This window comes from Chlorocebus sabaeus, chromosome 9 (assembly GCF_047675955.1).
Source record: "Chlorocebus sabaeus isolate Y175 chromosome 9, mChlSab1.0.hap1, whole genome shotgun sequence".
NCBI classification, from domain to species: domain Eukaryota; kingdom Metazoa; phylum Chordata; class Mammalia; order Primates; family Cercopithecidae; genus Chlorocebus; species Chlorocebus sabaeus.
In genome coordinates, this window is record NC_132912.1 from 72,577,159 (window position 1) to 72,599,233 (window position 22,075).

General features: G+C 38.1%; 1 protein-coding gene across 7 annotated transcripts in view; it reads left to right on the top strand.

Moving 5' to 3' along the window:
* The window catches only part of HERC4 (HECT and RLD domain containing E3 ubiquitin protein ligase 4), a 149,232-nt gene that overhangs the window by 74,216 nt on the left and 52,941 nt on the right, over window positions 1-22,075 (top strand). For 5 of the 7 annotated variants that reach the window (XM_073019103.1, XM_073019106.1, XM_073019105.1 and 2 more), the window contains 7 exons: window positions 6-98; window positions 3,502-3,578; window positions 3,860-3,984; window positions 5,318-5,377; window positions 5,503-5,614; window positions 6,120-6,309; window positions 7,677-7,849. In XM_073019103.1, the coding sequence (XP_072875204.1) occupies window positions 6-98; window positions 3,502-3,578; window positions 3,860-3,984; window positions 5,318-5,377; window positions 5,503-5,614; window positions 6,120-6,309; window positions 7,677-7,849 (830 nt within the window). The remainder of the gene's footprint in view (window positions 1-5; window positions 99-3,501; window positions 3,579-3,859; window positions 3,985-5,317; window positions 5,378-5,502; window positions 5,615-6,119; window positions 6,310-7,676; window positions 7,850-22,075) is intronic. The other 2 variants (XM_007963290.3, XM_007963292.3) reach the window with 1 other exon arrangement.

Below are 22,075 nucleotides of genomic sequence, written 5' to 3' on the forward strand. Positions count from 1 at the left end.
TGTAGAGACGAGGTCTTGCCATGTTGTCCAGGCTGGTCGTGAACTCCTGGGCTCAAGTGATCCTCCTACCTTGGCTTCCCAAAGTGCTGGGATTATAGGTATGAGCTACTGTGTCCAGCGGAGAGGAATTTTAAGGACACTTTCAGATAGAGAAAAAGTGGCAAAATTGTTTAGAGTATGTATTACAGGTAGAAGATATGATGCCTCTTCATACACATTGAAACAAGTCATCACTATTCTTTAGATAAGGGGGGAAAATTGCTTGACACTTGAAAATTGGGGACAAAAAGGTCAGTTTAGATCCTAATGTCACAATATGCACTAAGATAAACTATAAATGAATTAAAGAGTAAAAGCTTCTTAAGACAAGAAAATATGAGTTGAGGATGGGAAAAGCCTTTCTCAGCATGTATACTATGAAAGTTATAAAGAATTAGATAAATTTGTTTAAATGGAAAAGTAAATGCTCTGTGAGTCAAAATTAAGCAAATAATTATTTGGAAAAAAATATTTGTAACAATTACAACCTAAGGTTAATGTCCTGAATACCTAAAGTGCTCATACATATTAATGAAAAAAAAACAAGACATCTAATAGATAAGTAAGACAAACAAATAAAGGAAATGAAATTTCCTAAAAGAAATTTATATTACTAAGAAACATGCAAAAATTATTACCCTCTTTAGTATCAAAGATATGCAAATTTGAAAAGCAGGAGGATATTAAATAATTGTAAAAGATCAAGCATTAATCCTTTCTTTCCTGTTATAAGGTAACTATATAATAGATAGGGAGAAACTAATGCTTCAGCTACAACATGAAGTAATGCTAACACATCATTTTTCAACCTACAATAAATGAATTCTCTAAGCAATGAGCATCAATGCCTGCTTGCTACCACCACAAAAAAGAACTCAGTGAAAATTCTTCTCAAAGGAATTATGTGTTTCCTGATGGAACTACTCTCCTGCCTCCATGTAGTAGTTTTACTGATTCAAATGGTGATTTAAACCTATCTAGATTGAACCACCAATTTGCAGAACAGAAGACCAAGCCAAATGTTAGGAGAAATCACAAAGATAAAGTCAGCAAAATCCAGTCTGCATAAAGTTGTATAGGACAAATGACTAGGTTTTTCGAACTTTTTTGAGTAGTGATTAAAAGGAAATTAAGGGTAGGACGCAGTGGCCCACACCTGTAATCCCAGCACTTTGGGAGGCTGAGGTGGGCAGATCACTTGAGGTCAGGAGTTCGAGACCAGCCAGGCCAAAATGATGAAACCCCGTCTCTACTAAATACAAAAATTAGGTGTGGTGGTGGGCGCCTGTAATCTCAGCTACTCAGGAGGCTGAGGTTGCAGTAAGCCGAGATTATGCCTCTGCACTCCAACCTGGGTGACAGAGTGAGACCTGTCTCAAAAAATAAAAATAAGACCAGGTGCAGTGGCTCACGCCTGTAATCCCAGCACTTTGGGAGGCCGAGGTGGGCGGATCACCTGAAGTCACGAGTTCAAGACCAGCCTGACCAACATGTAGAAACCCTGTCTCTACCAAAAATACAGAATTAGCCAGAGGTGGTGGCCCATGCCTGTAACCCCAGCTAATTGGGAGGCTGAGGTGGGAGAATCGCTTGAACTTGGGAGGTGGAGGTTGCAGTGAACCGAGATCGCATCACTGCACTCCAGCCTGGGGGACAAGAGCGAAACTCAATCTCTTAAATAAATAAATAAATAAACAAATAAAATTTAAAAAGGAAATTAAGGAAACTTAACTTTTGGTACCTAACTCAGCCTCCAGAAACCCATTCATGTATTGTAGATTAGTCAACCATCCTGTAGGGAATTGTTTATAGAGGGCAGTTGCCTTTTAAGAGTAAATAAATAACATCCTGCTAAATCTTTTGAGGAAATGAGCAATTCCATGTAGATTTGTGAGAATTATGTAGAAAAAAGATTTTAGGTTGAACAATTGGCTTATTTAATAGAGATTTACCCTTTTATTTTTAAAAGTTGTTTTGGCCTCAGGGCATTCTTGTAACTTCCGGAAAATTTGATAGTAATTATGAAATTATCGTTCTAAACTCTGAAGCTCATTTTTGGTATAACCTAGATAAAAATTGTATATTTGTATGGACAGGTTTTTACTGATTTCTTTTACAAATAAAACATTGTGCTTGGTTGTAGGAAATAATCAAGGAAATTAACATATGGTCATTTCCTTGAAAAGAATGGATAATTCTATAGCAGCCATGGTCACAAATAATACAAGGTGAAGAATTAGTCAACTAAGGGATGGGAGTAGGTTAACAGAGATAGACTGTGTACTAGCCCAGCAATATTTTTGGTAATAGATACTCTTTCCAGTTTGGGGAGCAGAAGAAAAGAAGGAGGAGGCCTGGAATATCTTTTTCAAAAGAAACTTTATTGCCCTTTCCTTATTCCTAATAAATGTGCGTGTTAATGTATACACTTTGGGGCCTAATTTGGTTTTTACTGACAAATAGCTGCCAACAAAGAGCTGTATGAGCTGTATGTATTACCTTGTACACCTATATTGAAAAAAAAGTAGTTTTGCATTATGGAGTATTTACTCTAGAAGTTTTAATTTTTGTTTGTTTCTTTTTAAGAATAATTTTTTTTTTTTAAGAGATGGGTCTTGCTATGTTGCCCTTGCTGGAGTGCAGTGACTATTCACAGATGCAGTCATAGCATACTGCAGCTTTGAACTGGGCTCAAGCCATCCTCCTGCCTCACCTTCCCAAGTAGCTGGGACTACAGGCACGTGCCACTGTAGCCCAGTTCAAAAATAAATATTCTTTTTTTTTTTTTTAAAGATGGAGTCTTACTCTCTGACCCAGGCTGGAGTGCAGTGGGGCAATGTCAGCTAACTGCAACCTCCACCTCCTAGGTTCAAGCGATTCTCCTGTCTCAGTCTCCCAAGTAGCTGGGATTACAGGCACACACCACCATACTTGGCTAATTTTTGTATTTTTAGTAGAGATGGGGTTTCACTATATTGGCCAGGCTGGCCTCGAATTCCTGACCTCAAATGATCCTCCCGCCTCAGTCTCCCAAAGTGCTGGGATTACAGATGTGAGCCACTGTGCCTCGCCAAGAATAAATATTCTTAATTTTTATTTCCTTATGGCTATCTTTTATAGCTTTCATTCTTTTTTTTTTTTTATTTAATCATCTTTGGTTTAAACTGAAATATACTGAGATGCAGATTAGAAAACTTTTTTTTTCTTTCTTGGTGCAAAGCAGAAGAAAGGCTTGTAAGCTTCACCAAATGCTGCTTATGCTTGTGGGATTGTTTAATGTTCATCATTTGGTCAGTCTTATCCCCATAGCAGTCAGAATATTTCAAGTCACTTTATACCATGAAGTCCACGAATGGGAGGCCTTATTAAATAAGATGATTATGTGAAAATCTAATGGCATATTGATGCTCTGAAATATGTTGTATAAATCTTGGCTTTTAATTTTTTACATTTTTATTACAGATTCTGAAGAATATTTCTGTGTAAAAAGAATTTTCTCAGGGGGAGATCAAAGCTTTTCACATTACTCTAATCCCCAGGTAATAATATAGTCATGTAAATAATTACTTAGCTCCAATAATTTTGACAAATTAAAAAAACCCATTATTAATGTTCTTTATATATTACAAAGTAATTGCCTTAGTTTTTTTCCTGTCAAGTCTAAAAATAAATTTTTTCTGATCTATTTGACAGGTTTTTGTTTCAGATGTTCAGTAGAGATTTAATTCTGTTTTAAAAACAAATATATAGTGGGAATTTCTTGGTTTTTGAGTTATATATAATATCTCCTCCCTCTGACTAATCTTATTTGAAAATTTAGAACTGTGGGCCACCAGATGACTTCAGATGTCCCGATCCTACAAAGCAGATCTGGACAGTGAATGAAGTTCTAATTCAGAAATGGCTGAGCTATCCTTCTGGAAGGTTTCCTGTGGAGATAGCCAAGTAAGAAAAGCATTTTGGGCCTGGCACGGTGGCTCCTGCCTGTAATCCCAGCACTTTGGAAGGCTGAGGCAGACAGATTGCCTGAGCCCAGGAATTGGAGACCAGCCTGGGCAACATGGCAAAACCTTGTCTCTACAAAAAAGTACAATTAACTGAGCATAGTGGTGCACACCTGTGGTCTCAGCTACTTGGGAGGCTGAGGTGGGAGGATCACCTGAGCCCAGGAGGTTGAGGGTGCAGTGAGCTGAGATTAACACCATTGCACTGTAACCTGGGCAACAAAGTGAGAACTTGTCTCCAAAAAAAAAAAAATCCATGCATATTTTTAAAGATCTTAAATAAATATGTATAAGTTGTAGTTCTTTCATGTACATAGAGATATGTTAAATGATAACGTAAAATATTTAATATAGCCATTTTAGGATTGGCCTTGAAATGTGTTCCTTCTAGTTTCACAATGGTCACTATCTTAACTTTTATACTTTCTGGAAGACTTGAATATTATTTCTTCCTTGAATATTTTGTTAACTTGTCTAGTATCACTTAAGATGTTGTTACTTGTTTTTTGTTGGTATTTGGGATGATGGGTTGTATTGTTTTTTTTTTTTTTTTTTTTGAGATGGAGTCTTGCTGTGTCACCCAGGCTGGAGTGCAGTGGCCGGATCTCAGCTCACTGCAAGCTCCTCCTCTCGGGTTCACGCCATTCTCCTGCCTCAGCCTCCCGAGTAGCTGGGACTACAGGCACCCACCACTTCGCCCGGCTAGTTTTTTTGTATGGTTAGTAGAGACGGGTTTCACCGTGTTAGCCAGGATGGTCTCGATCTCCTGACCTCATGATCCGCCCGTCTCGGCCTCCCAAAGTGCTGGGATTACAGGCTTGAGCCACCGCGCCCGGCCGATGGGTTGTATTTGAAAAGCTGTTTTGTTTTTCTAGATTGTTTTCCAAAACTATAATTTTTCTGAAAATCCCAAAGATATCCCAGATTAGGCTCACTGCCAATATAAAATGTTTAATATTTTTTAAAATTAAAAACTTTTTACATGAACATAAACATTTAATTTTTAAAATTCCATGTTTTAAAGCAGATAGCATTTGTTTGATAAATGGATGAAAGTAATATTTGAGAAAGTCTAGCATAAACAGTATTACCTTTATCAAGTATCATTTTATCACTCTTTAGCAATTTATGTAATTCTGATTCATCTAATTCGGTGTTAGAGGAGTGCTCTGTAGCATTAAATATTAGATTTTTCATTTTAATTCTTTTTTAAGAAAGGGTTAACAAATTTCTAATTCTGTGATTAAAAAAATTTTTTTTTTTAAATTTTTTAGTGAGATAGATGGAACATTTTCTTCCTCTGGTTGCCTAAATGGAAGTTTTTTAGCTGTTAGGTAAGTGGCAATTCTTTAATATGCTGGAATTCTCAAATTTATTGTCTTAAATAGTATATCAAATTAAAAAATGAAATAATTTTAAATTTTTATTCTTTTTTTTTAATTTCTTTTCTTTTTTTTAGCAATGATGATCACTATAGAACAGGTACCAGATTTTCAGGGGTTGATATGAATGCTGCTAGGCTTTTATTCCACAAACTTATACAACCTGATCATCCGCAGATATCTCAGCAGGTCTGTTTTTTAAAGTATTATATTTACAGTATTATCTGTTGATTTTTTTTGTTTTGTTTTATGTTATACGTTTATAGCCTAATTTACTTTGCAGTTTCACACTCTTATGATGTGCTTTTAAAATAAAATTTTATTTTAAAGCATTTGTAATTTAGCTGTCAAAGATCTATAAATCTTTTCAGATGTTTGAAGCAGACCCTGAATTACTTAATATTACCATGTTGCTTAAGTTTGTGTATAGTTATAGAGGTAGAGAGTTTAAATTGAGACTTGTACACATGGTTTTTAAAATTCTCCAAGCAATGCTTAAGCATTACTTTTCATTGTGCTCCAAAGTATATTCATTGTAAGATGTTGTCTTTCTTTTTTCTTCTTCACCATTTCATGTTTGCTGTAGTGCAAAATTTTCCTTTTCTTTCTTTTCTTCCTGCCTTCCTTTTTTTTTTTTTCTGTGAAAGTGTATTCATTTTAAATGAAGTAGGTTTTACTTTTTGTCAAAATATAGGTGGCAGCTAGTTTGGAAAAGAATCTTATTCCTAAACTGACTAGCTCCTTACCTGATGTTGAAGCATTGAGGTTTTATCTTACTCTACCAGAATGTCCCCTGATGAGTGATTCCAACAATTTTACAACAATAGCAATTCCCTTTGGTACAGCTCTTGTGAACCTAGAAAAGGCACCACTGAAAGTACTTGGTAAGAATTCTAATATTTTTTCTTTTGAAACCTTTTGTCTTTAAATAATGCTCATAAGTTATTTTGCCATTTGCAATTCTGCTGTCCTGCTTATTTGACACTGTCTTAGGGGGAAAATGAACCTGTTTTTCCTTTTCTTGCTTATGTCTAGTCATTTGATTCTAGTTGTTGGAGTTTTTGAAAGAAAAACATGTTAGATATAGAAGTTTAATCAAACATAACAGCAGAGACAGTATTAGGAAAGTTAAAAACTGTTACCCGTATTCCTTTCCCTCATCGCCTTTAGTATAATTTTGCTATTAAAGAAGTAAAGGAGGAGGAACAATTAAAACTGAACAAACATGGGCTTTAAATCTTCTTGGAACTTTGATATAAGCCCTTTATCTTATGTTTCCTTCACTTGCTAATTTCATGATATTTGATTTTATTTTTCTGCCTATAGACTGGACTATATTGCTCATCTGATCTTGCACTTCTATCTCTTACCGCTCTGGTTTTTTGGCCTAAAGTTTGCTCACTTTAATTTTTCTAATTGTCTAGATTTTATCTCTGTCTCCTGGCCCTTATAATTTTTTTGCTACAGTTAACACAGTGCTTTTCTTGCTAATGGTATTTGTTAGATATGTGGAGCTAAGATATATAGAAGTAATAATATCAGTACAAGAACTTTAAGGCTGAGGGTAAATGGAGGAAGCAACGAGCCAGGGGTAGAATATGGGAATCTGAGGGAAAAAGAGTCAAGCAGGGACTTATGAGTATTGCTTTCCTGTTGTCAGAAGTTTTTGTATTCTTTCTGCCTGCTTCATAGGATTGAAGTGTTTGTACTTAGTAACTACAAATAGTGAATGTGGGGAAGGACCCATATGTTACACTTTACATTGTTCAGCTTCTGTATTTGATCTTCAGGAGTACCTTGCATTTTAAAGGTAGTGGTTCACAATATTTCAACCATATATTAAATTGAAAGATAAAACTTAGAAAGATCCTTTAGTATTAGAGCAATACAATTTAAAGGATGTTTTGTTTAAAAATTGAAATTGTAATTTGCAAAACATTTTTAAATAATGGGTTTTAATATTAGGTATAGTGGTGAGTTTTTAATATAATTTAGGAAACCAAGAATATAAATTCAACAAGACTTTCATACTTTATTTTTGCTTTTGAGAGCTTTTAGGACAATATTGTTTAACTTGATCAGGGGGGTTTATAAACCTTAGAAATGTTACATAAGATATTGTGTTATATGCTCTTTCTGGGGTATTCTAAGGGTTAACAACTACTGCTTCAGAAAAAAAGTCAGTATGATTTTGAAAATTGTGATTTTTTAAAAAATTCATTTTATTTGCATGTTCACTTTTTAATAACAGAAAACTGGTGGTCAGTACTTGAACCTCCACTGTTCCTCAAGATAGTAGAACTTTTTAAGGAAGTTGTGGTACATCTTTTGAAACTCTACAAGATCGGTATTCCCCCTTCTGAAAGAAGAATTTTCAACAGTTTTCTTCATACTGCATTAAAGGTTTTAGAAATACTGCATAGGGTATGTCCAATTGTTCCTTTATTTTCCTCTTTCCCCATTCCTATTGACAGATTGGTAATGTTCATTTTAACATTATTGGCAAAAACAATGTATATTATAGAAATTTGGAAATGTTATCTATACTTTCTCTTAAAAGAAGTAATAAACCTGTCCTTTGGAGCTCTGGTCTTATCTGACTTTGTTAGGCATGTATAGATAACTTATCCATAGTTGGGCAGAATAATAACATACTAATGAGTTAGAATTCTCCTTGTATTTCCATATGAAAAATATAATTTGTTAGTTTGCATTATATGGTTTTTGTTAGCTATAGGTGGTTATCCTATGAAAGAGATTGGGTCCTAGTTGTGATTATGAACATGTAAACTTGTGTTCTTTTGCTATAGGGTACTAATGACCTCAATTAAAGTAGAACATTTCATTTGAAACAAATGACTAATTTAAAATTGGAAACATATGTAATTCATTAATTTGCCTATTGTTCTTCCCTGCCCTTCTTCCCAGTGTAAGAAATAGTACCCTTTACACTTGTAGCAGTTCAAAGTTATATGAAGAAGTAGACTCTGAGCTGTTTCATTAAAGATGGATTTCATCCCTGACAGTTGGTAGGTATATCTCTGTTATGCCATTTGGTTTTCTCAAGTTGCTATTTAGATGAGACATGACCTAAGGGAGAAGCATATGTTTCTAACCTATGGAATGACTAAAAAACCCACATGAACCTTTAATCTTTAGTTTCTTGTCCTTAACAGCTTCTTTGCATTTTTAGACCCTCTTGCCTAGTACTAAGGTAAATAATAAAGGGATAAAGGAGATAATCCATCTGTTCTTTGTCTAAGAAAGAACCTTTACCGACCATTTATTTTCCTATTTTAGTGAAGCTCCTGGGTGTTTTTCTCAAATACTTAACTTTCTGGACTTACTTTTTTCTTTTGTATTTAGTGTGTCCAAGATTCCTAGAAAAACAACTCATTTCTCCTCATTTTGATTGACGAAATCATAGCCATATATTTCCTAGGGAAACAGGTCATTCTTACGTTTGCCTTTACCCAGAACAAGGCTTTCTTTTAGCATATCAGGGTCCAGGGCTGCAGTAAACAGTTATTAAGAAGATTCTCTAACTTCATGAGATGGGTCTCTACCTTTCTGTGTACTTTTTGCCGAGGATTCGAGAGATTAATTAGATTGTTTCTTTTATCTGGACTTCGTCCTACTACTTTGGTGAACAATTCCTTTTCAGCTGGACCCTATTACCAAATAATTACTCATTCTGTGCTTTCATTATCTGCTTATCTTTATTCCCCCCTTTAAAAAGTACTTTTTTTCCTTAGCTGTGTCTTTTACCTCGAGAAAATGGAAGGGGAAGAAAAAGGGAGAAATTGAACATTTTTTCTTTCAAACTACAGGCAGGCTTCAGCAAGTTAAATTACCTGCCTAGCTCAGTAACTTCAGTCTCAACTAAGGAAGAACTTGATAGAGTTTCATCTTCAGAGACCTTTTTGATGGACTCATTCTAAATGCTAGAATCTTCACATCTTGTTAGTTGAACGAGAAGGGAAAATAACATTTATTGCTTGGTAACCACAGGTAGGACTAGAACCTCCTTTGTCTGTAGTTCATGTGAATACTCTTTAGATATATTTAACTTTTAAAACCCTATATAGTTGGTATTTTGCTCCTTTTCATAGACTGGAAAAATGAATGTCCACATCAAAGTAAGTAGTAGAGTTGAAATACAAATACAAATCCCCTGCTGTTACTAGTGTTCTTATATTAGCAGATATAGTAGTATAATCTGCTTAGAAGGGAGTTTGATTTTATTTTATGCTCCTAGAGCTAGAAGTTCATATTCTAGATCACATGTAGTATGTTATAGGTGCTGGACTAGGAATCAAAAAGACCATATTTCTAACCCCTCTATGTTGCTTCCTACCACTGTGATTTTGAAGAAGTCTTTTTCTTTATCCCATATGCAAATGAAGAATTATCTCTAAGGATTGAAGTACCAGCCCTGATAGTTTTCCAAGATTTATGTATTGTTTAAGTTATACAATATGGGCTGGGCATGATGGCTCACGCCTGTAATCCCAACGCTTTTGGTGGTGAGGCAGGCGGATCACTTGAGGTCAGGAGTTCAAGACCAATCTGGCCAACATGGTGAAACCCTGTCTCTACTAAAAATACAAAAAAAATTAGCCGGGTATTGTGGTGCATGCCTGTAATTCCAACTACCCGGGAGGCTGAAGCAAGAGAATCACTTGAACCCAGGAGGCGGAGGTTGCAGTGAACTGAGATCACACCACTGCACTCCAGCCTGGGTGAAAGAGTGAGACTGTCTCAAAAAAATTAATAATACAGTATACGTAAGTTATTATATATTCATAAGACAGTGATTTTGTTACCACCACCATTTGGATGGAAAACCACTACTTTTGACTTGAAGAAAGTATTGGGTTAGGAGGAAATTGGGTTCTTGTTTATAGTAGTTACTTAGTCAAAAGCAGTATGATACTGGTATGACTTTCTTAAGCATCTCTTTTTGGGAGGCTTTAGAGCAGTGAATTATCTTTCTTCTATGCCTTAGAGGAAACTTTGCTTCATCCTACTCTGCCATAAATAGGTATCTGTAGATACGAACTATGAGGGACGATTCATTTGTATCATTCAAGAAAGCTATTACTATCAAAACTTGTTTATTCAAAGACACCTTGTATCTGACAGCTGCCTATATTCCTTCCCTCTGCTCTGTGGTTAAGAATTAAGGGGAATGTCCTCAGTATTCTTCTTTCTCTAACCCTGGAGCATAATTATGAACTAGAGAACTGGACTTTGTGTTCCCTATTCATTTCAGGATTTATGGATGCACTTGTTCCTCCCATATGTCATGTCCTTTGGAAAGTTTTTGAATTAAAAATCGTTTTCAGTTCTCCAAATGGCATCATAAGAAAATACCTTTGGTACCTGCTGTCAGGAATGGATGTATTGTCAGCTAAATGAGTTTACTGGCAACTAATTGGGTTATTTAGTAGTTTCTGAGTTCCACTTATAGACATTATAGACATGCTGGTATGCCAAAAGAGAAGCCTTACTTGGTCTGTCTAGCCTAGTTGCTACATATTTGTGCTGATCTAAATCAGTGATTTTCAAACTATTTTATGCAGAACCCTTAAATAAAACCAAACAGATAAAACATACTCACTATAACCACCCTCGAACTGAGGTTTTAAAGCAAGAATACTAAACTTTAATTAAAATGTGAAATAAGTGTTATAATCAAACTTACATAGATTTTATTTTGTACATTTAGGCAATAATCCTAAACATATAAGTTGTTTTGAACTTCTACCATGTGACTTCTTTTTAAAATTCATTTTGCAAATATTGAGTGCCTACTATGTGCTTATTATTATATTAGATATTAGGGATGTCGTGATAAAGAAAAGACGTGATTTCTGCCCTTTTTGACTTTACAGTGTTGAGAGATTGTATAAACTTTTTGGTCTTTATGTTACAGCATGGTAAGTACTAGGGAGAATGCAGAGTGCTATGAGAACACTTGGAAGGGCATGTAACTATGAAGGACTAAGAAAGACTTCCCAGAGAAAATGATGGCTTGTTGAACCTTACCTACCATGCAAATAAATTATTTTTATTCTAACATTAACATTTATTTTCAAAAACTTATATATCGTATCAGCAAGATACACAAACTACAAACACTGGTTGCGTTTCTTTAATTTTTCTTTAATTCTTAATTTGTGTGGGTACATAGTAGGTATATCTTTATGGGGTACATGAGGTGTGCTATCAAATCCTAGGTTTGGCCGGGTGTGGTGGTTCACACCTGTAACCTCAGCACTTTGGGAGGCCGAGGCCAGTGGATCACTTGAGGTCAGGAGTTCAAGACCAACCTGGTCAATATGGCGAAACACCATCTCTACTAAAACTTACAAGAATTACCTGAGTGTGGTGGCACTTGTCTGTAATACCAACTGTTCAGAAGGCTGAGGCAGGAGAATTGCTTGAACCCAGGAGGTGGAGGTTGCAGTAAGTCGAAATCATGCCATTGTACTCCAGCCTGGGCAATAGAGTGAGACTCTGTCGCAAAAAAAGAAAAATCTAGGTCTTATTCATTCTTTTGTTGTTGTTGTTGTTTGTTTGTTTTGTTTTGTTTTATCTATTAGCCATCCCAACCTCACCCATGCCCCTGCCTCCCCACTACCCTTCCCACTTCTGGCAACCATTCTTCTTCTCTATGTCTCCATTAGATAAATTGTTTTGATTTTTACATCCTACAAATAAGTGAGAACATGCGATATTTATCTCTGTGCCTGGCTTATTTCACTTAAATAATGTCCTCCAGTTTTGTCCATATTGTTGCACATGACAGGAATGTCATTTTTTTTTTTTTTTTTTTTTGAGATGGAGTCTTGCTCTGTCACCCAGGCTGGAGTACAGTGGCGTGATCTCAGCTCACTGTAGCCTCTACCTCTCAGGTTCAAGCAGTTCTCTGCCTCAGCCTCCTGAGTAGCTGGGACTACAGGTATCTGCCACCACAACTGGCTAATTTTTTGTATTTTTAGTAGAGATAGGGTTTCACCATGTTGGCCAGGCTGGTCTCGAACTCCTGGCCTCAAATGATCCACCTGCCTCAGCCTCCCAAAGTGCTGGGATTACGGGTGTGAGCCACTAAACCTGGCCAAGATAGTACTCCATTGTGTATAAATACCACATTTTCTTTATTCTTCCTTTTTTTTTTTTTTTTTTTTTTTGAGATGGAATCTCGCTCTGTCACCAGGCTAGAGTGCAGTGGCACAATCTCGGCTCACCGCAACCTCCATCTCCCAGGTTCAAGCAATTCTTCTGCTTCAGCCTCCCAAGTAGCTGGGATTACAGGCATATACCACCACACCTGGTTAATTTTTGTATTTTTAGTAGAGACGGGGTTTCACCATGTTGGCCAGGATGGTCTCGATCTCCTGACCTCATGATCTGCCCACCTTGGCATCCCAAAGTGCTGGGGTTACAGGCATGAGCCACTGTGCCCAGCCTTATTCATTCATCTATTGATGGACACTTAGATTGCTTCCAAATCTTGGCAGTTATGAACAGTGTAGCAATAAACCTGGTAGTGCAAATATCTCTATGATATACTGTTTTCCTTTATTTTGGGTAGGTCCTCAGCAATAGGATTGCTGGATCACGTGGTAGCTCTATTGTTAGGTTTTTGAGGAACCTCCAAATTGTTCTCCGTAATGGTTGTACTAATTTACATTCTCACCAACAATGTATGATGGTTCCCTTTAGTCCACATCCTTGCCAGCGTCTGTTATTGCCTGTCTTTTGGATAAAAGCCATTTTAACTGGGGTGAGATATCTTACTGTAGTTTTGATTTGCATTTCTCTGGTGATCAGTGGTGTTGAGCACCTTTTCATATGCCCGTTTTTGTTTGTTTGTTTGTTTTTTGACTCACTGCAACCTCCACTTCCTGGGTTCAAGCAATTCTCCTGCCTCAGCCTCCCAAGTAGCTGGGACTACAGGCTCATGCCACCACACTCAGCTAATTTTTTGTGTTTTAGTAGAGATAGGGTTTCACTGTGTTGCCCAGGCTGGTCTCGAACTCCTGAGCTCAGGTGATCCACCCTCCTCAGCCTCCCAAAATGCTGGGATTACAGGCATGAGCCACTGCACCAGGCCACCTGTTTAGTATTTTATGTCTTCTTTTGAGGAATGTCTATTCAAGTCTTTTGTCCATTTTTTAAATTGGATTATTACATTTTTTTTCTATAGAATTGTTGCAGCTCCTTATATATTCTGGTTATTAATCCTTGTCAGATGATTAGTTTGCAAATATTTTCTCACATTCTGTTTGTTGACTATTTCCTTTACTGTGTAGAAGTTTTTTAATTTAATGTAATCCCATTTGTCCACTTTTGCTTTGGTAGCATGTGCTAGTGGCATATTACTCAAGAAATTTTTGCTGAGACCAGTGTCCTGGAGAGTTTCCCCTAATGTTTTCTTATAGTAGTTTCATAGTTTGAGGTCTTAGATTTAAGTCGTTAATCATTTTGATTTGATTTGTATATAGTAAGATAGGGGTCTAGTTTGATTCTTCTTTATACAGATACTCAGTTTTCCCAGCACCATTTATTGAAGAGACTGTCTTTTCTCCAGTGTATGTTCTTGGTTCTTTTGTCAAAAATGAGTTCACTTTAGGTGTGTAGATTTGTTTCTAGGTTCTCTATTCTGTTCCATTGGTTTATGTGTCTGTTTTCATGCCAGTACCATGCTGTTTTGATTACTATACCTTTGCACTATAATTTGAAGTCAGGTAATATGATTCCTCCCAGTTTTGTTCTTTTTGCTTAAGATAACTTTGACTATTCTGGGTCTTTTGTGGTTCTGTGTAAATGTTAGGATTGTGTTTTCTATTTCTGTGATCAATGTCATTGGTATTTTGATAGGGATTGCAGTGAATCTATAGATTGCTGTAGGTGGTATGGACATTTTAACAATATTGAACATGGACTATCTTTCCATTTTTTGTGTCCTCTTCAATTTCTGTCATAGTTTTTCTTTTCTTTTTTTTTTTTCAAGACAGAGTTTCACTCTGTTGCCTAGGCTGGAGTACAATGGCCTGATCTTGGCTCACTGCATCCTCTGCCCCCCAGGTTCAAGTGATTCTCATGTCTCAGCCTCCCAAGTAGCTGGGATTACAGGCCCCGCCAGGCTATTTTTTGTATTTTTAGTAGAGACAGGGTTTCACCATGTTGACCGGGCTGGTTTTGAACTCCTGGCCTCAAGTAATCCACCTGCCTTGGCCTCCCAATGTGCTGGGATTACCCGGCGTGAACCACTACACCTGGCGTGTTTCAGTTTTTTTGAATGGTTTAAGACTTGTTTTATGATATAACATATCGTCTGTCTTTGAGAGTGATCCGTGTGCTAAGAACAATGTTTATTCTGCAGCCATTGGATGAAATGTTCTGTAAGTATGTGTTTGGTCCATTTGGTCTGTAGTGCAGATTAAGTCTGATGTTTCTTTGTTGGTTTTCTGTCTGGTACATCTCTGTCCAGTGTCGCAAGTGTAGTGTTGAAGTGTCCAGCTATTACTGTACTGAGGTCTATTTCTCTCTTTAAGTCTAATAATGTTTGTGTTGTATGTCTAGGTGCTCCAGTGTTGGGTGCATATATATTTACAATTATTATATCCTCTTGCTGAGTTGACCCCTTTATCATCATATAGTGACCTTCTTCATCTCTTCTTATACTTTTGTTTTGTAATCTGTTTTCTCTGATATGGTAGCTACTCCTGCCCTTTTGGTTAACACTGGCATGGGATATCTTTTTCCATCCCTTTGTTTTCAGTCTGTGTGTCTTTATAAGTGAAGTGTGTTTCTTGTAGGCAACAGATCATTTGGTCTTATTTTTCTATTCATGCAGCTGTATGTCTTTTGATTCATGAGTTTAGTTCATTTACATCCAATGTTATTGATAAGTAAGGACATACTCCTGCTATTTTGTTATTCATTTTCTGGTTGTTTTGCAGTTTTCTCTTACTTCTTTTTTTTCTTGCTGTTTTGTTTTTAGTGAAAGTGGTTTTTCTCTTGTGATATGTTTTCATTTTTGCTTTTTATTTATTGTGTATTCGTTGTATGCTTTTGGTTTCAGGTTACCATGAGGCTTGCAGATACTATCTTATAACCCATTATTTTAAGTTGATAACAACTTAACACTGTTTGTGTAAACAAATAAGCAAAAAGAAGACTAATGAAAACTCTGCACCTTAACTTTGTACCCCTGCTTTTTAACTTTTTATTGTTTCTGTTTATATCTTACACTATGTTTTGAAAAGTTGTTGTAGTTATTTTTGATTGGTTAACTATTTAGTCTTTCTACTTAAGAGTAGTTTACACACCATATTTACAGTGTTGTAATATTCTGTATTTTTCTGTTTACTATTGAGTTTTGTACCTTCAGATGCTCTTGTTATTGCCCATTAATGTTTTTTTCTTTCAGATTGAAGACCTCCATTTAGCATTTCTTGTTCCACAGGTCTAGTGTTGATAAAATTCCTTAGTTTTTGTTTGTCTAGGAAAGTATTTGTCTTTCAGGGTGGGGCATGGTGGCTCACCGCTACAATCCCAGCACTTTGGGAGGCTGAGGCGGGTGGATCACCTGAGGTCAGGAGATCGAGACCAGCCTGACCAACGTGGAGAAACCCCATCTTTACTAAAAATACAAAATTAGCCAGGCACGGTGGCGCATGCCTGTAATCCCAGCTACTTGAGAGGCTGAGACAGGAGAATCATGCCAGTATCATGCTGTTTTAATTACTATTCTGGAGGCGAAGTTTGTGGTGAGCCGAGATCGCACCATTGCACTCCAGCCTGGGCAATCAGAGTGAAACTCCATCTCAAAAAAAATTATTTATCCTTCATGTTTGAAGGATAATTTTACTGGATAAATTTTTCCTTCAGTACTTTAAATATGTCATGCCATTCTCTCCTGGCCTGTAAAGTTTGCACTGAGAAGTCTGCTGCCAGCATATTGGCACTCCATTGTATGTTATTTGTTTTTTTTCTCTTACTGTTTTCAGGATCCTTGGTTTATCATTGACCTTTGAAAGTTTGATTATTAAGTATCTTCAAAGAGTCTTATTTGAATTAAGTCTGCTTGGTGTTCTACAATCTTCTACTTGGATATTGGTATCTTTTTCTACGTTTGGGAAATTCTCTGCCATTATCCCTTTGAATAAACTTTCTACCCCATCTCTTTCTCAATCTCCTCTTTAAGGCCAGTAACTTAGATTTGCCCTTTCGGGTCTTTTTTCTAAGTTCTGAAGGCATGCCTTGCATGCCTTATTGTTTTTTATTCATTTTTCTTTTGTCTCCTCAGCTCACTAATTCTTTCTTCTGTTTGATCAATTCTGCTATTAAAAGACTCTGAGACATTCTTTGGTATGTCAGTTGCATTTTTCAACTCCAGAATTATTGCTTCATTCTTTTAAATCATTTCAATCTCTTCGTTAAATTTATCTGGTAGAATTCTTTCTTTGTATTATCTTGAATTTCTTTGAGTTTCCTCAAAATAGCTATTTAGAATTCCCTGTCTGAAGGGTCACGTGTTTCTGTTTCTCCAAGATTTGTCTTTGGTGTCTTATTTTGTTCATTTGGTGAGGTCATGTTTTCCTGGATGGTCTTGATAACTTAACAGATGTTCCTCTCTGTTTGGGCATTAAAGAGTTACGTATTTATTGTAGTCTTCGCAGTTTGGACTTGTGTGTATTCGTGCTTCTTGGAAAGGCTTTCCAGGTATTCAGAAGGACCTGGATGTTGTCATCGCTTAGAAGCTGTATCTGCTTTAGTTGGCACCCCACACCCAGTAACCCTGTGGTTCTGACAGACTCATCATAAAGGTACTACGATGGTCTTGGACAAGATCTGGAAGAAGTCTCTGAATTACCAGGCAGAGACTGTTGTTCTTTCTCTTTGCTTACTTTTTCCAAAACAAACTTTGTTTGTTCTAAGGCACCTGGAGCTTTGGGAGGAGTGACACAAGCACCCCTATGGCCGTGCTACAACCAGTGGGGCTACACTGGGTCAGATCTGAAGCCAGCAGTGCACTGGGTCTCACCCAAGGCCTGCTATAACCACTTCCTGGCTACTGACTATCTTCACTTAAGGTGCTGGCACTCTACAATCACCAGGTGGCAAAGCCAGCCTGCCCTGTGTCCTTCCCTTCAGGGCAGATAGTTTCCCTAGGCCCTTGGTGACTCCAGAGGTTCTGTCTGGGAGCCAGGGACTAGAGTGAAAATCCTTAGAAGTCTACCTGGTGTTCTATTGTACTGCAGCTGAGCTGGCACTCAAACCACAAAACAGTCCTTCCCACTCATCCCTCCCCTTTGCAAAGGCAGAGGAACACCCCCGGACCTCCCCTTGGCCACTGTCACCAGCGGCCTGTGGGGAGTACTGCCAGAATACTGCCAATGTTTCCTTGAGGCCCAACGGCTTTTTTTTGTTTGTTTGTTTGTTTGTTTTTGTTTTGAGACTGAGTCTCCTGTCGCCCAGGCTGGAGTGCAGTAATGCAGTCTCAGCTCCTCCATCTCCTGGGTTCAAGTGATTCTCCTGCCTCAGCCTCCTGAGTAGCTGGGACTACAGTCCTGCACCACTATGCCTGGCTCATTTTTGTATTTTTAGTAGAGACAGGGTTTCACCATGTTGGCCAGGCTGGTCTCAAACTCCTGACCTCAAGGATCCGCCTGCCTTGGCCTCCCAAATTTGCTGGGATTAAAGTGTGAGCCACCACGCCCAGCCCTAAGGGCTTTTTTGAGACAAGGTCTGGCTCTGTTGCCCAGGCTGGAGTGCAGTGGCACAATCTCAGCTCATGCACTCTCTACCTCCCAGGCTCAAGCAGTCCTCCCACCTCAGCCTCCCCAGTAGCTGCGTGTGACACTGTGCTGGCTAATTTTTGTATTTTTTGTGGAGACAGTGTTTCTCCATGTTGGCCAGGCTGGTCTTGAACTCCTGACCTCAGGTAATGTGCCAGCCTTGGCCTCCCAAAGTGCTGGGATTACAGGCGTGAGCCACCACGCCTGGTCCTTAAGGGCTCTTTAGTCAGCTTGTGGTGAATGCTGCCTGGCATGGGACTTACCCTCTGGCCCAGCACAGGTCCAGAAATGCCATCTAAGAACCAGCTTCTGGAATTGGTTCACCCTCCTACGTCAGAGCTGGTACCTAAGGTGCAAGACAAAGTCCCCTTTACTTTTCCTCCACTTTTCTCAAGGATGAGTCTTGCCCCATAGCTGCCATGATGGGGAATGTGCTGAGTCTCACCTGAAGCCAGGAAGTTTCAGGCTCACCCAAGGCCTTTGTACATAGTACCTCGGTATTGCTGCTGATTATTCAGGGCCCCAAGGGCTCTTCAGTTAACAGAATAACGAAAGCTGTCAGAACTGAGTCTTTTCGAGGCAGTGGGTTCCCTTCTGGGCCATTGTGTATCTAGAAATGTTGTCCAGGAGCTACGACCTGGAAAGCAGTCTTCACAACTCTGACTGGTGCCCTATCCAGCTGTGGCTGAGCTGGTATCCAAGATGTAAGACAAAGTTCTCCCCACTCTTCCCTCCCGTCTTCTCTCCACAAGCAGAAGGAGAGGATCTCTTTTGGAGCCACAAGCTGTGCAGCTTTGGGTTAAAGGAGGGGTAATGCCAACAGTCCCTTAACAGCCCTAGCTGGTGTCTCAGTAGGTCGCACGCCTCCCCAGTTCACTGGCTCTGGGCCCAGTTCTGCACTAGGACTCACCTAGTAGTTGCAGTCCTTGTGGCCTGCACTATGTTTGAAGTTTATTGAGGGCCCCAGAGCACTTTAGCCTGCCATGGTGAGGCTTGCAGGAACTCACATTTTGACCACTGGGATCCACAATTCCCCTCTGGCTAGGGCTGGATTTTAATGCTCCCTCTGTGGACAGGAGTCAGCTAAATTTGATCCAGTTTTACTTTCTGCTATAACAGAGCAGTGTTAAGCTCACTGCCTCACAATTGCTGCATTCTTTCTCTCCCTCACGCACAGAAATGCTCTCTGCACCACACTGCCACTGCCAGGGGCTGGGAGAGGGGTGATGTTGGTGATTCAGGACTTTTTTATATCTTTTTATATCTCTTTGTTCAGCAACATGAAGTCAAAACCAGGTACTGTGAGTGCTCACCTGATGTTTGGTTCTCAGGAAGATGCTTTTTTTGTGTAGATAGTTGTTAAATTGGTGTCCATGAAGCTAGGACGATCGGTGGAGCTTTCCATTTTGCCATATTGCCTCACCTCTTCACCCTGTTTGCTTTTAGGAATCGAAACTGTGGCTTCACTTTTACATTTTAAGTAAGATAAACAAAAATATATATCAGAGGTCAGTGGGATGTGAATCATTTTCTGCAAGAGGCACTAAATTTTAGAATCCAATGTGATTAAAAATTAGTTTGTATATGTATAAACATAAATATTGGAGAGGGGAAAGCCATTGTGTTTTTTTTGTATAACTATCCTGTGTATTTTCTTTTTTTAGTAGAAAGAGTTTGACTAATTATTTCAGTTGATTGAAGCACAATACTAAAGACTCCAGGGTAGGACCTGCAAACTTTTTCTGTAAAGGACCGTATAGTAAATATTTTATACTTTGTGAGCCATACAGTTTTTGTCACAACTAGTCAACTCTCAGCTCCACTGTGGATAGCATGTAAATGGATGGGAGTGGCTGCTTTCCAGCAAAATTTACTTAAAAAAAAAACACAACGGGTAGCATTTGACCCACAGGTTGTAGTTTGACAACCCCTTCTTCTAGGATGAAGATTTTGGTCTCCATATATAAACTTGGTGTCTTTGTTTTGTTTGAAGGCTAGTAATAGTAGTACAACTCTAGTCAGTTTCTCCCAAATGAGTATCCTGGCCACAGATATAAAGCAATCAAAACAGTGGGAGAAAAAAAGAACTGAAAGTGCTTTTGTCAATAATTAGAGGAGATAAAAATATCAACTGTGGAAATAAAAGCAGTATTATTAAATGTATGCTTCTTAAATTGGATTATTTGTACCTTCAGTGCTAAGCCACAGGATCAAGCAAATTGGACAGTCATATAGTGAGTCAAAAATGCATGTGTCGCTGGGCACAATGGCTCACACCTGTAATCCCAGCACTTTGGGAGTCTGAGGTAGGTGGATCACCTGAGGTCAGGAATTCCAGACCAGCCTGACCAATACGGTGAAATCCCGTCTCTACAAAAGTACAAAAAATTAGCTGGGCATGGTGATGGGCACCTGTAATCCCAGCTACTTAGGAGGCAGGAGACTTGCTTGAACCTGGGAGGTGGCGACAGAGCAAGACTCTGTCAAAAAAAAAAAAAAAAGAATGCAAGCGTCTTAGGCATGTGTTATATTTCTGGCTCTGTTACTTATGTGACCTTGGTTACTTTCTTAAATGCTAAGCCTTAGTATACTCATCTGTACGATCATAATAATAGTATACATTTCATAGGACTGTTTAAATTAGATAATATATGTGAAGTCTACTTTAATGATAGCTTTTATAATTTTATTATTGGAGTATAAAATTTGAATTTTTTTTTTTTTTCTTTTTAAGACGGAGTTTCGCTCTTGTCGCCGAGGCTGGAGTGCAATGGCATGATCTTGGCTCACCGTAACCTCTGCCTCCCAGGTTCAAGCGATTCTCCTGCCTCAGCCTCCCAAGTAGCTGGGACTACAGGCATGTGCCACCATGCCCGGCTAATTTTTGTATTTTTAGTAGAGACGGGGTTTCACCATCTTGGCCAGGCTGATCTCGAACTCCTGACCTCATGATCCACCCACCTCGGCTCCCAAAGTGCTGGGATTACAGGCATGAGCCACCGCGCCCGGCCAAATTTGAGTGAATTTTAAGGTAGAGTCTGAATTGTAGTGAACATTTTAGCTTCCCTTCTTGATAATGCATACTGAAGACCTGACAGTCCTCTACCCCCTTCCATGGAAGGAGGTAGGGTAATGGTGTTATATATGTGTTTGTTCTCTTTTTCTATTAGGAATACTTCAGGGCAAAAGTTCGGAAAACATGAAAATTATATAAACCATTAAAACATGAAAATTATATAAACCATTATTTTTACTAAAAATTAACAACAAGCATAATACATCTCACTGAAAATGCAACAGATACAGACCAATCCTTTTAAAGTGCCATTAGAAGTAAGAACTATAGGCAATATCTCTTAAGTTTTATTTGTCCATCCATCTCATATTTATTGAGTACCTATTTGGACACCAGCATTGTCTGGTTAGATTTATATAGTTACTGAGTGATTCATTTTGTTCCCTTTCAGATATTGCTTAGTTTTAATGTATATGCGATTGTTCACAAATTATATAGTTACTTTGTTATTCTTAAATGGAAAGTTAGCTAGTTTTGTTTAGTTTGTAAATGTTAGATCAACTTTATTTGTTTCTTTGGTGGTTTTTCTTCTCTTAAGTGCAACATCTCTGTAGGGTCTGCATTTGGCTCCTTTTGTTTTACCTTCTACCTCTCCCTCACCCACAGCTTTAGTTGTCTTCTTTAAGGAAAATTACTGTCAGTTACGTCTTTGAGGCAAATGTTTCTCTTGAGTGACTTGACAGTCCTGCCATTACTTTCAACTAAGAAAGGTTTGTCTTGTTTTCCTCACTCTGTGTGTGTTTGTGTGTGTGTGTGTGT